The following is a 17,445-nucleotide window of genomic DNA, read 5'->3' on the forward strand; positions in this document are numbered from 1 at the left end:
GCTACAAGAGTGCCATTCAACAACCTGTCAGTCACCCCAGAAATCATCTCTCTGTGCGCTTTGGTTGTGCGTAGGGATTTTAGTTTTTGCTAATTTAGCTTTCGACAGCCTGACAACCATTAACTGCGAACTAACTGGTGAATTAAAAGCTGCACTGACTGGGAGACCCTGTTAGCCCACGTTTTCAGCACCGTGAAGACGTTTTGTGGTTTTAGCTTGTTTGCTGAAAGCAGCTGCCTGCCGCTGCCAGAAGTGCCGACACTAAACCAGTTGCTAAATGTGGTGTAAAACCAAAACCAGGAGCCTAAAAGAGGCTTAAATCTGCGTAGTATTGCGGAGCTGAGGTGTGGAGAGTCTTGCTGTGTGTGTCTGACCCTATCAGGACTGTGTGTGTGTTAAGCTGTTTAACTGGTCTGTACTGTAGAAGCAGGACGAGGCCACTCTGTCTCATTGTTGTCTCGTCTCTCGCCTTCTTATCTCTGAGCAGCCTGATTAAAAAACCACAGAGAGCTGAGGCTCTTATTGTGGCGGCGACATCCTTCCTACTCTTCATGGAAACTCTCCCACCCAGCTGCAGGATGAGCAGGACCCCCTCTCGTCTCTATCGGTTTAGAGACAGTTCTGGTCCAGTGTATCTCTGCAGAGATGGATTCTGCGTTTGTATGAACCCCATTGGTGCTGATGTGTTTCTGAGTTTCTGATCAGCTCAGTTTGTTCAGAACACCTCAAAGAGTGCTTTTTGTCTGTGGTCACAACACAGCACAGACATTTTCATGTATGAGCAAAGGATCTATGCGTTGGTTTGGTTCGCTGTCACGTTCAAAATATGAAATACTGTCACAGTGCGGGAGAAAATTAATAATTTGATAATTTGGATTGTTCTTACCAGATTCATAATTCTCAGTGTACGAGTGGAACATGCTGTGTCTTGTTCTCCAGTGGGGGCATTCATAAAATCCACCGTTATCTGTTGATGTCCTATCAGTGAAGTACACTGTTATTCTTCTCTGTTATCGCAGAGCAGAGAACACGAGTGAGCCGTGCTGAACATATAAGCACGACACCATGTGTGAAAGCATGTTGGGTTCAGCAGCAGAGATGCCTTGTAACCCACAGATGTATCTGCCCCCCTGCTCTAATGATCTGTCACTCAAGTGAGGCCTTGGCAGCGTTGCTAACAAACAGAACCTCATGCATTTACAAACAAATAACATGTTACTTCTCATTAACTGGAAGTGACAGGCCTAATGCAGGATAAGGGGCTCTGATTCACCAGGTTTGACACTTCTCATCACCAAGGTTACATCCCAGAAAGTGTGCAGAATTGGCAAAACTTAGGAACAGAAATGTATAAATGTCCACAGAGCCACCTTAAAATTCAAGCTTTCTTTTTGGAAGGGATGTTAATTACTGGATTTCTTTAATACCAAAAAAGGTTTCCTGCACTTGACGACAGTTTTATAGGACTGTAGTCACTTGATGACAGAAAAAGTTAACTTTTGGTATCATCAAAACAATTATTTTGTTGTTTTTCTATCATTTGGTCAAATGGAAGCATGTAAACTATCGGCAGCACAGGGCTGCCTGTGCTTAACATGCAAAGGCAACCCAGTGGTTAGCACTGTCACCCCACAGCAAGAAGGTCCTGAGTTTGGTTCCTGACCTGAGTTTGCGTGTTCTTTCTCTGTTTGCGTGGGTTTCCTGCGGAGGCTCGAGTTTTCCCTGCCTTCAAAATCATTTATGTTTGTTTAAGTTTCCAGTCAGTTCCCTTTGACAAGGCACTGACTGAGAACTGGAGCTGGTCTCTAGCTGCCACTCAGTATCTGCCCACTGCTCCTAGTACTTAGGATGGGTTAAATGCGAAGAATGAATTTCTGTACAGGGATCAAAAATGGTTAAGGATAGCGTGAATATTTGCGTGTAGTGACCCAAGGATTGAGCCTTGGGGAACTCCACACGTCATGTTGGTCCACTTGAATCTATAGTTGTATCGGGGCACAAAGTAGTTCCTGTCCTAGCGAGCTGAACCACTGTAGGACTAAGTTCAACCTAGTTTTTAGGTCCTGATATGAATCATGCATCAGTTCATAGGGTTTCAGACGTCCACTCGATCCTGAGTTTCCTGTCTGTGGCCTAAATGTTTACAAATTCATGATTGCGAATATGTACTGTATCTGTCATACATGACAGACGTCATCATGTCAGCGGCTCTGAATGTTGACTTTTGCAGAAGAAGATTCCCAACCAAACATGTCGTCCATTAACATCGTCCTGTTGGGATCACTGGCCAAGGACTTCAATCAGGCTGTCAATCAAGGGGTAGGTCCACTCTTTTCTCAACAATATGATTTGGACAGAAACATGTATGAAGGTACAGCAGTTATGGGGGTGTTTTTTACCTTAGAACAGGTGTGATGCGTTATTTACATCAGTAAAAGCATAGAAATATATTCACAGTATGATAAAGAAGTCCAGCACATTATGTGCATTGCTCAGGGTTTCTAACTGTCCTCGAAGTGCAAACACTAACTTTTTTCAGTCCCCATACATGAATCACGTGTATCATTTGAATCTATATTTGGTGTGTGCCGACATGCTGTTGTGATAAAGTGTGGATGGAGGCTGGAGATGGTGATGATGTTCATGCACAGGCCGATGGTGTCATGCTTGTGAATGTAATTTACAGTTTGTTAGTTCATCTCCTTTGTGTCACCTGAGTGTGAACAAACCCTGGTGTTTTTTTTTTCCCCTGGTAAAGATCTCACACACTCTTCACCTTCCCAAACAACTCCCACTTATTTGGATTTCCCATGATTCTTTGCAAAGAGGCCAGAATAGTCAGTAATTCATTTGTTTCTTTGATAAAAAAAATACATTTTTTGAGTGTTTGTTTGTAATTGTGATGCTTTTATAAATTCTCAAATATTTTTTCCTTATTTGAAACAGGCTTATATTAGAGATGAACTCCCTGTTTTTTAATCAGCTCACATTTTAAATAGCTGTTGATACAACAGAATCCTGTCACTCTCGCACTCTGATCCTCATTCATTGATTGTTTTGTTGTTTCTTTGCTGTTTTTTCACTGTTAAGCTAATGACATTGAAATGTGACACTACTTATGTGTCATATTTCAAATTTCTCTTTGGAGATGAAAAAAGTATCTATCTATCTATCTATCTATCTATCTATCTATCTATCTATCTATCTATCTATCTATCTATCTATCTATCTATCTATCCATCTATCCATCTATCCATCTATCCATCCATCCATCCATCAAAAGCATCAGTGAGTAAGTAAACGTTCGGAAAGGTGTTGAGGAAATTTCCAGAAATAATAATAATAAATACAGAGCCAACAAAAACTAATCATTTATTTCCTAATTTAGCTTTTGCCAGTGTGTCCTGCTGAATAAGTAAGAATGGTTGTTTTAGAAAATGCTGCCTGTTTCTTTATCTTTCCACTTTAGAAATGTTTCCCAGGAGGGAAAGAAAGTACAGTTTAAGCAGTTACTCCGTCCTCTTCACACTTACTGTATTAAAAACTAGTCAGGCCATATATAATGCTAATAAGCAACAAGAAAACAGAAATCATGATGACATATAACGATTATTGCAAAACGTTTTCTGTCCATCTGAAGAATGAAGTCTGATTCTTCATGTGAGACAAAAAAGTACCAAACAAACATCGTTCTTGTTATTTTCCTCTAAATTGTCTGAAATCTTCAGAACTTTTCACCTTGAGTGTGAAAGAGAGTTTGTGTTTGTGTTGTTGTTTTTCTCGGGTGTGTTTGACTTAATGAAGTCTTATTTTTCCTGTTCAGCTTGTTGTAGCACTAACACACGTGGCCCAGACAGTTCACTGGCTCTGCTTTCCCCCAAACCATCACTCTGCGTGGAATAATATATGACTTCTTGTATTTGACGGATTTATTGGATTAGATAATCAATGCGAGTCGATAAAGTGTCCTTGTCAGGCAGAAGTTACTCCCTTGAGGCTGAGGCCTTTCATCGTGGGAGGGGTGAGTGAAGAACCGTTTGAAAGCCTTTTTTAATGAATATTCATTTGATGCTGATGAGAATGTATTGTATTATTGTCATTTAAAATGAGGGTTGGATGTTTGGAAGGTGTGTCTGTGGAAAATGTTTTTTTCTGGATCATAAAATCTGTGATTTGAACGAGGTAATGAGCAGATTGAGACGTGATCTATTGATGAGTATGACAATCTGAGGGATGACGTGAATTAATTTCCATATTGTGTGTTTGAAGGAACGTGCGCTGAGCTACGTTACCTCTGTTTATTTGAAGTAACTGAATATTCTGTGCTTTGAAAAAATACAAAAGAAGAATCTCTAGTGTCTGTTTATCCTGATTATGTAAATTATTTAATTTGAAGCTAAATAATTTAACAACGTAGCTAATCATTACCAAGTGTCAAATAAAGAATAGAATACAAAAAGATAGAAATTACACAGAGCAATAAAACGCAGAATTACAATAGCAGCACACATACAGTGATTTCAGTTTTTAAGAAATCATGTTGTTATTTTTTTGGTCAGTGTTTTTTCTGCAATAGCAAATCTGTGTATTTACATTCACTGAATGTTGGATACTGAATTACTCTCTCAGTAACAGCTGTCATTGTCACTGGTGGAGCCTCCTGTGCTCCATTCAGGTTCCTTTCAAACACTAACAGGATTCACAGGAGATAATTCATGCATGTGAATTTACTGTTCACTCACCTGCACAGAGCTACACAGACTTACTACGAATGCATTTCTACTGCTGCAGCTTCCTCTTCAAAAAAGTAGTGAAACACAACACGTCGAAGTAGTGAAACACAAGGTGGCTCTTATTGTGAAGCAGTCACAGGAAGTGCCTTGTATTTGTCACCAGTAGCTCCTCTGTTGTTTCTGACAGAGAAGCTGCTCATGAAGTGAATTCAGCCTCCAGAATTCTGGGAACAGGACTGAAATCTTAAGGATGACAGCTTTAATATTTCCTTCAAAGAATAGATTATGCTGAGCTCTGTTAACTCTTCCTGTGTCAGGCCTCTGGTGTGACAGCTCGCCTCCTGCGGCCCCCTTGAATTGTACACAGTTCCTCTGATGCTGTCACATCTGTACACATCTGCACACAGCAGCAGCTGTGATGTTGTTTGCAGAGCAGTGAGTCTGTTTTTTGACCTGGGCGGGGACAGCGAACACATCAGGGATAATCCTCCGTCGGCAGCATCTCGCTGTGTTTTTGGTCTCGCTACAACGGGGTGTTGATGGAACTCAGAGCGCCGTAAAGCTCGCTGAAGTCAGGAAAACATCGCGGGCTGAGCCGCTGCGCTCGGCTGTAGATCACAGACTTCTTGTCAGGCTATGTGTCTCTGTAACGTGATTATTCAGACTATCTGCTGTCCCTTTGTCAGGCTTTAAAGCCGTCTCGGGGGCAGCTGACATGCCAGACAAAAGACAATCTCCACTTTTCACACCAGCTTATCATCGGCGGCATGTTGTGACGTCTTACTTAATGTCTCCCAGGATGCTACATCTGCTGCTTCAATCTGTCCTCCCTCTGGGAAGAAGGATGTATATTTATCTCTCTCTGCTCTCTCAGTTTTAATCCCTGATTTCTCTGCTCGGTGTTGTTTATCTCGTGTTTCCTGCAGGATGTGGTGGTGGCCTCTGGCTTCACTGTGGGCAAATCTCCCACAGTTCATAAGGACAAGTTGCACCCCTTTAACCTGCTGCTGTCAGGAGATGACGCCTGCGTTTATGTGAGGAATTTTATAAATCTAAGTAGTGTATAAATAAGCCCTCTCTCAGTCTGTCTTTCATGGTTCATTTGCACTGTGGGGGGTCTTCACATGTAGCCTCTTTGGTCTGGTTAGAACAAACTCTGGTGTGTTTGCCTGAAGTGCATTTCAGCTGCTGTGAAAGCTGTCAATCAAACTCTCTACAGCCAACTTTAACTTCAGTTCATTTTAAGTGCAAGCCAAAGAGTCTGTGCACACAGTACACGTTGAAACAGCATTAAATCAGGCATGTAACAATACGTCAATGCCCCAATTCTGATTGTTTTGCATGTTTTAGTCCATCAGCTGCAAAATTAAAAACCATTTCATGCCTAAAGGGATCAGATCACCTTGAGGGATCAGACTTGGCTTAAAGCAGGCATCTCAAACCGGTTCCATAACGGGCCGCGTGACTGCAGGTTTTCATTCCAACCAAGGAGGAGCACACCAGGCCAACCAATCAACGTCAAGGATTCACTTAGTTATCAGCTGAAGACTGAGATCAGCTGATTAATTGATTCCAGCCTGGTGTGCTCCTCCTTGGTTGGAATGAAAACTTGCAGCCACGCGGCCCTTTATGGAACCGGTTTGAGATGCCTGGCTTAAAGGGTTAGGTTTGACTCAGGGTTTGGGTCAGGCCTTTAGTCGTGATGGTTAAAGCGAGGGTAAGGGGCTGGGGAATGCATTCTGTACTCACAAGGATAGACGTCTAAAGGTGTGCATCTGAATTCAGTCTGCAGGCGGAAACGTTGTGTCAGAGCAGGATTTCTTCTGTGTGAGCTGTAAATGAAACATGACTCATCTCTGGCCGTGTCTCACTCGACATCTCCGTCAGACAGACGTAACAACAACACGACCACCTGGAGACGTGTCTGTGTTTACCTGCTGATGAATTTTACATCCTGCTCCTGTTTTACCTGCAGGCTCATCCATCACTGCATGAACAACACAACAAGGCTCCTCAGATTTACACCTGACACATGCTGTTAGCTTGATTTCCATTAAATATATATATATATATATATTTTAGACTGCTCACAACTTCAAATACACACACTCCCAATATTCAAAAACTATATTAAAGTCATTGAGCTCAGTTTAGATCTAAACATTCATGCCATTAGTCGAAGGACAGAGAGCTGTGAGCTGATTGGCTGAACATATTTAAATAAAATGTACTCTGTCATTAAATTCTATTATATTTTGAGGTAAAGTTCACTCAGACAGTGTTACTTTCTACATATTATTCCACCCCCTCCCTTCCTCGCCCTTCCTGTCTGCTGCGGTGGCTCTAATGTCTCGCCTCTGTCTTCGTCCTTCAGGTGTCCCGCCCGCCGCCTCCTCCCGACCCCCGATCCCCACCAGCCATGAAGAGGAGCTCGGCGCTCTCCGCTGAGGTCAGAGTCAGAAGCCCGGGTAGCTGAAGAGGCTGCTGCAGTGTGTTGTGGAGGTCTTGTGTCTGTCAGGAAGCTTCATGTCAGCTGCTGGCTGCCCCCCAGTCACCACGGCTGGATCAGGGTCTCATCAGACCTCTGGTGATGAAGTGGTGATGAAGACTGTTACTGTTTCATAAGAGTGTTTGAACCTCACAGCTTTCATTGACTTCTCCATCTCATTCTTGATGATTAATTAGTCCGTCAAACATGAAGAAATTATTGGAGAAAACTTTGACTCCGGCTACTCTGCGACTCAAAACATGATGAATTTTAAAGTAACGTTATGACTCTTTGTCATAACATGATGAATTTTGTCATCAGATCATTTGTGTAATAACCCATTCTGACTATTTATGATCCAATATATGATTTTTATCATATAACTCCAATCACCACCAGACAATATTATTTTTTAAAAGCTTCAAAATACCTGAATTATTCCCTAATGTACTCACACAGTCCTTGAAATAAATTCATTAAAAAACCCTTAGATCTGAAATTTTAAAAATGTTCTTTATATTGCCAGTTTCACTGACACATAAAAGTAAATAAAATTCTTTTAATTTATGCTAGCATCAATTTTTCAGTATTTCCTCAGTGTTTGGACTCACTGAGTCACGTTTTAATTGAAAATAGAGAGTTTTATTAATTTGTCTGTCAGGACGTAAACAATATGTTTTTCTTTTTGTTTGTTTGATGTTTTTTGTAGCGACATTGATTTTTTTCCTTCAGTGCCAGCGGCACACAGGCAGTCAGCCAGCTGGGGGGGGGGGGCTGATGTGGTTAACCTTGGTTTTGTACCATCTGTGATTTGAGCTCTCCCTGCTGCATGTTGCTCCTTGTAATGATTCATATTATGGTTAAAGTAGGACTTCCTGTTGCTGTGAATGTTGATGGTCCGGTTATTTGCCATCACCACAGTGGGAACCATGAACGTCTAATGCCAGCTTGCTGCCAGACCTTTCTGTGGTGCAGGATGTGTGTGAGCGCTGCCAGGGACTCAGCAGGGGTAGAAATAACATGACTGAAAACATGAAGTGGGAATCCATGCTGACATGAGGAAGCTAGGCTAACTAGCCTCCACACAGTGACGAATGACTCATTGAATACTGAATGTTGTTCAGAGACAGTCCTGCTCCTCAGTGACTGTAAAGCAAAATTGCAAAAATAACGTCAGACTTTGATTAAAGCTCATCTGACTGTCAACCTGCAGAGAGACGAGTATGAATTTAGGAGTAAAGACACTGCAGAGATAATCTGCCACCGGTGAAGACACAACAAGAGAATAAAATATAGATGCAAACTTCTTAACAACCACAGGAAATCAAATGTGAAGCCCATGATGGAGTAACAGTGAGGTGGAGCTGTGATAAACATTTCAGTAAATGAACACATACAAAGGACAGAAGAACACACACAGAATAAAAAAGAGAGATTAAATATTTTTCAAAGCCACTGATCAAAGACTTTTGCTTTGTACTGTGGAACCAGTGCAGGTAAAAATAGATGTTGGACAGACTGCCCCTGTCTGGAGTTCCCTTTTCTGAACATATGCTCATTTTTCAGATCTTTATTATCCTCCTCTGAAAGTCACATGTGACTGAGGAAACACTGAAAGAGATGCAGGAAGGTGGCTCTGATCGGATGTTTCCGAAGCTCTGAACATTTAGCAGAAATGTTTAGCGGTTTAATTACATACAAAGATTACAAAATCTCAGTTTGCCTTCATCACAGCCTGCACTCATGATACATTCAAGTGATGATGACCTCACTGCTCATGCTCTGTTAGCATGTTAGCACACACATTTGACAGCTGATAACACAGCTATAACGCTCTGATGATGGATGTAACTTAAGTCTTTATTCAGTTATTTTCAGCTAAAATGTAGCTGCTTTTCCTTCTCTTTGACTACAAGCAAACTGAAACACAACTGACTTCCATACTGCATTCACCATGCTGTCGCTCCACATGTTAAACTGAGATTTAATGTGAACATCGTTCTGCAGTGACACACAAACATCCAAGTGGAAAACCAAGAAAAACTCATTTTTGAGTCTTGGAGGGACGAGTGTTTGCTCTGTGTAATGTCTGCAGGATTATCCACATGTGTTGGTTTCACAACACGTTTATTATGAAACTCACGCAGGAAGTGATGCGTCGGTGTCAACAGTAGCTTCATCGTTAGCTGACGGCAGCAAATGAGCAGAGCAGGAGAGAAGGCAGTCGGACTCCTGCTGTGACAAAGTGTTGATAAATGATAAATGAGGTGATATTATTCACAGGAATGGACAAGGGACCACACCCGAGTGAACGTAGTGACAGCTGTGAATTTCTTTACAGTTTCACACATTAGCTGCTGTGAATGGGTAGATGATGAAGTCACAACCTTATTCTGCCTCCTCTCCTCAGTATCATGGCACATGTTCAGGGATGGCGTCAAAGTGCAGCAGTTTGCCAGTCTGCCGATGTTTTACAGTTTTTAAACATGAACATGGAAGATGACTTGTAATTTAATGTAATGTAATTTAATGTGCTGTCTTTAGTGTGTTGTCATTGGCACGTAGCATAGTGTGCTAACCTGGGCTGCTGATGTCTCTTTTTAACTCACCATGCTTCTGCTCAGGTGTCCAGGGCGACCAAGGCCCCAAAATACACATACGTCCGACTGGACGACCTGAAGGCTGGATCTGTGGTCAGCGTGTACGGAGTGGTGGTCTTCTTCAAGCAGCCGTTCAGGAGCCGTGGCACAGGTCAGTCGCGATCGAGACAAAACCATGGACAGAAAATGGTAGAACAGTTTAGGTTGTCCGACAGCCTGGAAGAGAAGCCTGAGCAACAGTAAAAACATGACTGCTTTGAACTAAATGCTAACGTCAGCATGCTAGCATGCTCACACTGACAATGCTAACATGCAGATTTCAGCAGATGCAATGTTTACCATGTTCACCATCGTGTTTAGCATATTAGCATGCTAACATTTGGTGATTAGCACCAAACACAAAGTGCAGCTAATAAGTCATGAGTCCAGCAGTTTCAGTTTGGTGGAAACCGACACTTCATCCCTGGAGCAGCTAGCATGCCGACACGTCTCCACGTCTGTGCACTTAAATGCTGAGATATCAAGAATAAAGTCTAAGAAATATGAGAAAAATATATACACTATATGAACTTTCATTTTTGATAAATGAATATAATAATAATAATAATAATAATAATACATTTTATTTGGAAGCGCCTTTCAGAACACTCAAGGACACTTGAATATGGTGACATTTAGTCATCGTTTTCTAAAAAGTCTGATGCGGCTCCTGAAAATAATTAATGAGCATTTATTTAAAATGTATTTTATTTTAGTTTGTTCGTTTTGGAACAAACACCGCGCGCTCTCACAGATGACAGCTTATCCTGCGTAAAGATGCAGGTGACGGCGCACTTCGGCCACGCCCCCTGACTACATTAGCCATAATTAACCAATATTGATCCATATAAAAGGCGCATCGGATTATAAGGCGCACTGTGGGTTTTTGAGAAATTAAAGGCTTTTAGGTGCCTTATAGTGCGGAAAATACAGTAAATATTCAGTCGTAAACGGAGCCTGGCTGTCTATTGTTGTTGCTAAGTGTCTGAATAAATAAACGAGTGCATTAAATCGAGCGCACGTTTTAGTATCTCGTGCGCACAATATAGTGTTTTTTTTTTTCTTCATGACACTTTAGGGGCTCCGTAAAAAACTGTTCACATTCTTTCAGTTTTTTCCTCAGGTTTACGTCTTCGTCTGTCTCTAATGTTCTAACCTGAAGCTGATCAGTATCAGAAGCAGGGAGTTTCAGCCTTTTCAGCAGCCTGGACAGAGACGTTAAGATGCTCAGCAGCTGAGTCTGAGACAGTTTAGAGACGTGTTTTAAAATGTAAGAAAGATTGATGGTTTACGGTAAACAGAACTGGGAACATAAACCACTTCACCTCCTCTGAGACGGAAACGAGCTGACAGACAGAAAAGAAGCAAAAATGTTTCATGAAGTGATAAAAGCAGGATCAGTGCTGAGTGAAAGCAGAGGTTTTTCTTTTTTTAGATGCAAACGTCTCTGATTGTTCCTGTAACACGCTCAGAAAGGTGTGGAGAGCAGTGGGATGGCAGAGTATATTTTCAGTTTACGTGTTGATCGTCTCATAATGAACGTCGGGGTTTGGACAGGCTGCTCGGGCTTTAAAAGCTTCAGTCCTCATCAGCGTCACACAGGAAGCTGCATTAATCAAACCCGCTGCACTTCTGGAACAACGCTTAGTTGTTTACTTCATTTCCACGTTAACACGCTGCAGCTGATGTCATACAGTGCAGAAACGCCAATTACCAAAGAAGAGCGATGGACATAATGATCTCTGTGGAAACTTACAGCGTCTTTTAAAGGAAACAAAGATATGAGAAGAATCCATCTGATCAGACTCTGGAGCGACACACACATTAAACACAGGAAGTGGCCTTATGACCAGCTGCACAGAGCTCTGCGTCCCGTTCAGCTTCGCTTTCTCCGACTGAACGAAGAAGAGGTTCTTATTTTGGCCCTGAAGTCTCAGCCGACACACATCTGAAAGCCCAGACAAGCTGCCTCAGTGTGTGAGATCCTCCACAGAGGTCCTGCTGTCATTCTGGATCCTGATCTCTCTGAGGGCCGAGCGAGCCTGACGCACCGAGACTGTGACATCACCTTCAAATAGACAAAAGACAGACACATGGAGAAAACAGCACGAGTTTAACAAATACTAACAACACACAGACACACTGCAGACACACTGCAGACACACTGCAGACACACAAACACACTGCAGACATACACACACACTGCAAACATACACACACACTGCAAATACTCACAACCACACAAACACTGCAGACACACAAACACACTGCAAATACACAAACACACACAGACACACTGCAAATACTCACAACACACTACAAGTACACAAACATACTGTAAATACACTACAAATACAAAAACACACTACAAACACACTGCAAATACACAAACACACACAGACACACTGCAAATACACAAACACACTACAAATACACTGCAAATACACAAACACACTGCAGACACACAAACACACTGCAAATACTCACAACACACTGCAAATACTCAACACACTACAAATACTCACAACCACACAAACACACTGCAAATACACTGCAAATACACAAACACACTGCAGACACACAAACACACTGCAAATACTCACAACACACTGCAAATACTCACAACCACACAAACACACTGCAAATACAACACACTACAAATACTCACAAACACACTGCAAATACTCACAACACACTGCAAATACTCACAACACACTGCAAATACACACAAATACACTGCAAATACTCACAACACACTGCAAATACACACAAATACACTGCAAATACTCACAACACACTGCAAATACACACAAATACACTGCAAATACTCACAACACACTGCAAATACAAACACACTGCAAATACACACACACGCTACATTTGTTTGTGTTGTATTTGGAGCATGTTTGTGTTGTGTTGTGTGTATTTGATTGTGTTGTGTGTATTTGCAGTGTGTGTGTACTTGGCTATGTTGTTAGGGTGTATATGTTGCTGTTGTGTGGACTGTGAGGGTTGTTTTGGGCTTTGAATATTATGGTATGGATGGTCAGTGTTGTTCACAGAGGATGAGAGAGTGGGAGCATCGAGCACTTCACTGTGTTTGTTATATGACAGCAGAACGAGAGTCAGAGGAAAGACTTTGAGCTGTGAATGTCTTTTTTTAATCATCATGCATCACTAACTGATGAACTCAGACCTGTTCTTCATCATTTTAGTTATTTTGTTATTAAGTTATGAGGCGCAGCTGGACTCAGAGATGTGACCACGGCGAGTTTTCTTTCCACAGACTTCTGCTCCAGCCTGAAGATCACCGATCAGTCCAACCAGAAGATCAGCTGCACCATCTTCTGCGAGAAGCTGGAAGACCACCCCAAAATCTTTCAAATTGGAGACATCATCCGCATGCACAGAGTCAAGGTCCGGTCTGGATTATAGGCCGATTCTTTTAGCGGCCGTGTCTTGTGCTACAAAATCAAAAACATATGTTAGCCATTTTCACAGTTGGCAGTTATGAAATAAAAGCACCCGTATTGTTCTTCATCTCAGATCAGATAACGTTAAAGGTTTTCTCTATCCAGACTCAGTTCTACAACAACTCCATCATGCTGGTCAACACCTTCGGTTTCTCTGTGGTGACGTTTGACGGGGCGGTGGGTGGACCCGTGGAGCCGAGGACCTCCAGCCGCTCCTTCCACTTCGACCAGGAGGACCGTCGGACCGTGGAGGAGCTGCGATCCTGGGCCACCAGCCAGGCCCTCCTCCCTCAGGTCCCCACAATCCCTCTGTCTGCCGTCCAGCCCAAAGCTTACTTTGACCTGACCTGCCAGCTGCTGGCCAAAGCTCCCATCGACACCACCTGCATGCTGCTGAGGGTACGACATGACGTTGAATTACCAATGAAACCAGGTTTTGTTCATATTTATGAATTAACTGTGTTCTATACTGGAAGAATAGAAGACACAAAAGCAGCAACACTCAACCTTTTTCACAAGAGGTGGTCCAGGAATGTCCAAACTATTCCACAAAGGGGGAAGTGGCTGCAGGAGGAGCACACCAGGCCAGCCAGTCAACACCAAGGGATCACTTAGTTATCAGCTGAAGACTGAGATCAGCTGATCAAATGGGTCCAGCCTGGTGTGCTCCTCGTCGGTTGGAACAAAAACCTGCAGCCACACGTCCCTTTGTGGAATAGTTTGGAATAGGAATTGATGAGCCTGAAGCAGCTGTAAAATCTGCATCACTTCTGCAGGTTGATGAATTCAGTCCGTTAGAGAATGGTTTTATTTTTCATGTTGGTGGGTTTAACAGCGTCACACAGACTGAAGCAGCTCGTTAACAGAGCAGCAGATTCAATCCACTGTGTTTGACATCACTCAGAGTCTAACAAGTTAAGTTACCTGGAGTTTGGACCTCGACTGTGTGGCTAAATTGAAATTGGGACCGCAGCTTTAGAAGCACCGAATTTATTCTTCAGGAGAACGAGAAATATTGCACATAGATCCAAAGACTTTTTAACCAGCAAACCTTTTCCTGCAGTGAACAGGTTTCATACTGGAGGTGCTCTGCCTCACCTGAAACAAAGAGCGCTTCCACTAAAGATGAAGGAAATCAATGATTATTTTTAATGAAATATGGGATGAATCTTATTAAAGGATAACTTTCGTTTTTTACAACCTGGACCTTATTTGTAGCATTAAATACGACCATTTACTCCCCCAGACAACTTTGGTGGCATTTGGAGTCGTTTTGAAGAAATTAGCCCCAGAGGAGCGGCGCGTATATCCGTATAATGCGAGTACTCGGGGCATCCATGCGCAGCCTCTATATAACGCATAATCTGCAGAAACTCGTTCATATTCCAATATTTTGTTCTGATATGCTGGTGCTATTCCCCTCTGAGCCCGTGGTGGCATGTTATCAACATCCGGCGTCTCTAGGCAACTACCTCTGACGTGGATGATGTCATTACCAAATGCCGCGTGTTGCGAGCAGCCAGCCACAACACGGCTGACTCTGCGGCGGTCGGCTAGTTTAGCTGTAGTTTGTGACTGTTATTTTTCACAAAATGGATGAATATTTTTCCGACTATGAGGTGGTGGACAATGAATTTGTTTACGATGGACGTCCTCACCGTTTTGAGCCGGAGTACACGGACGAGGAGCTTGTTGAAAGGAGGACGCGGAGGCAGAGAGAGGAACAGCCAAACAACAACAAACGCGTATCTCCCACTCTGAGCAACAGAGCCATTCCTCCTCTGTTGTCATCGATGAATATTGTCCACAAGAACACCACCAGTTACCGTCTACTCGTGGACGCGCAGCCGTTTGTTGTTGTAGCCTACTAGCCGACCGCAGCAGAGTCAGCTGTGTTGTGGCTGGCTGCTCGCAGCGCGTGGCGTTCGGTAATGACATCATCCACGTCAGAGGTAGTTGTCTAGAGATGCCGGATGTTGATAACATGCCACCACGGGCTCAGAGGGGAATAGCACCAGCATATCAGAACAAAATATTGGAATATGAACGAGTTTCTGCAGATTATGCGTTATATAGAGGCTGCGCATGGATGCCCCGAGTACTCGCATTATACGGATATACGCGCCGCTCCTCTGGGGCTAATTTCTTCAAAACGACTCCAAATGCCACCAAAGTTGTCTGGGGGAGTAAATGGTCGTATTTAATGCTACAAATAAGGTCCAGGTTGTAAAAAACACAAGTTATCCTTTAAAATGAACAGGTGACGTTCATCACAGTGAGGGCACAGTGTCTGTCTAATTAAGCTGAGCAGGTGATGGATTCATTGATCATCAATCAAAAGCAAGTCTTCAGACTTTAGCAGAAGCAATCATGTCAACTTGTAGTCCTCCCTCCGGGGGGGATTTGGAGGCAATCACACTAGAACACCCAGATTTGGGCCATTTAATTCATCAGAACCTGCTCTTTCGATCAGTCTTCTAATGGCACTGGATCCCCTGATGTGGGTGCTACGCCTTTGTGGATCCATTCTGGTTATGAAGAGTGGTCGAGATATACCAGGGGGCGTCTGAAAATTCATCGTCATGTGGGACGTCCTCGTGGCTGATGGGCACTAAAACCAGCCAACTGGTTCAATCTGTCCTGTCCTGTGTTCCATATAATCCCAAACCTGAATAAACAAACAGTGACAGGACATGTTGTTGTTTTTTTTTTAATGTTTCTTGACTCCAGGATCTAATTTGAACATATTCAGACTAATAACAGCCAGTAGATGTGAGGGTGAAGTTAAGCTTCAGTCTCATGTTTCCTGCTAATAAACAGTGCAGAATCACTCAGTGTGAGTTCAGGGTGCAGCTTCACACTCACCAGGAAGCTTCCCCGGGGGGCTGTTTACTGTCAGCTTATCGTACCGTCTTGTTTTCATTACCTGCACTCGCCTGTTTTTTTTCTAGCTGTTGATGTTGATGTGACTTGTCGCCTTGTTGCGTAGCTGCTTTGCTGTCTTGTTTCCTCCTTGTTCCTCCGTCTACGCTTCCTTTTAAACTTCTCACCTGCTTAAGTGGTTCATATCGTATGTTTCCCTTTGGAACAGTGGAGCTGTTTGCCTTCAGTCTTCATCTGTGTTGTAGTGAAGTCAGTTGGCCTCAGTGGGAGGAGGGGTCATGTATGTTTTGCGGCTCCTGAGCTGTTTTACCTGCCGCCTCAGTTTTCAGAGCAGGAATGAGGCTGTAAGTGGGGGCTGGTTTCCTGCCAGCGAGGCTGATAGAGGAGATAAATTCGAGCAGGATTTGGCAGTGCCTGCTGGTCTGCTGCCGTTCTGCTCTCACTGTTTCCTGCTTTGAGCCTGCTGTCACACAGCGACTCCTGCGACCAGGAGAGGACGCCTTCCAAACTATAAAAGGTTGTTCGAGGAGGAATAGATTTGGAGGCCTTTCCTCAAGCGCCTGAGCTCATCATCACCATCATCATCGTCAGAGTTTGTCACATCGTAGCGTAGATTTTAAATCTTAGAGCTTGAAGAAAAAAAAACATTGATATATTAAAGGATAAGTCAGATGACAGAAACTAATGGACAGCTGTTTTGGTAGTTAGATGTAGCTTCCAGTGTGAGGATTCTCTGCTTTTCTCTGTTTCATGCTGCTGTAAGCTGAATATCTTCAGGTTTTCCACTGAACCGTGTGAATCTGCAAACTTGTGATTTTTTTCAATTATTTTTCTATTTTTGTCAGAACTGAGAGACTAAACAATAATGAACAAAACAATGAAACTGATTCTTGGTTGCAGTATTTAAACTGGACTTTTCTTTCTTCTTGTTTTTTAATGAATTACTTTCTGTCTTCCCTCTAGTGGACTCAATCCAGTCCAGTCAGACATTTCTGGTTGTATTTGTCCGGGTTTTGAGTCTCTGTCTCTTTCTGCTTTTACTCCCATGATGGAGGTGAGAGAAATTCATGGAGAAACAGGGCTGGCAGTTATGATGATATGGACTGTGAGGCAGTATAAAGACTTTTCCATACCATGTAGACCAGGGGTCACCAACCTTTTTGAAACTAAGAGCTACTTAAAGGGCGGTGAGTAATGCAAAGGGCTACCACTCTGATAATACACTTCTG

At 42.8% G+C, this 17,445-nt stretch overlaps 1 protein-coding gene across 4 annotated transcripts in view; it reads left to right on the plus strand.

The window, feature by feature from the left end:
* The window catches only part of pot1 (protection of telomeres 1 homolog), a 59,738-nt gene that overhangs the window by 13,933 nt on the left and 28,360 nt on the right, over positions 1 to 17,445 (plus strand). For 3 of the 4 annotated variants that reach the window (XM_041938971.1, XM_041938972.1, XM_041938970.1), the window contains exons 4-9: positions 2,231 to 2,319; positions 5,660 to 5,767; positions 7,108 to 7,182; positions 9,846 to 9,972; positions 13,147 to 13,277; positions 13,439 to 13,732. In XM_041938971.1, the coding sequence (XP_041794905.1) occupies positions 2,231 to 2,319; positions 5,660 to 5,767; positions 7,108 to 7,182; positions 9,846 to 9,972; positions 13,147 to 13,277; positions 13,439 to 13,732 (824 nt within the window). The remainder of the gene's footprint in view (positions 1 to 2,230; positions 2,320 to 5,659; positions 5,768 to 7,107; positions 7,183 to 9,845; positions 9,973 to 13,146; positions 13,278 to 13,438; positions 13,733 to 17,445) is intronic. The other variant, XM_041938973.1, reaches the window with a different exon arrangement.

The sequence above is a fragment of the Chelmon rostratus genome, chromosome 6 (assembly GCF_017976325.1).
Source record: "Chelmon rostratus isolate fCheRos1 chromosome 6, fCheRos1.pri, whole genome shotgun sequence".
NCBI classification, from domain to species: Eukaryota; Metazoa; Chordata; class Actinopteri; order Chaetodontiformes; family Chaetodontidae; genus Chelmon; species Chelmon rostratus.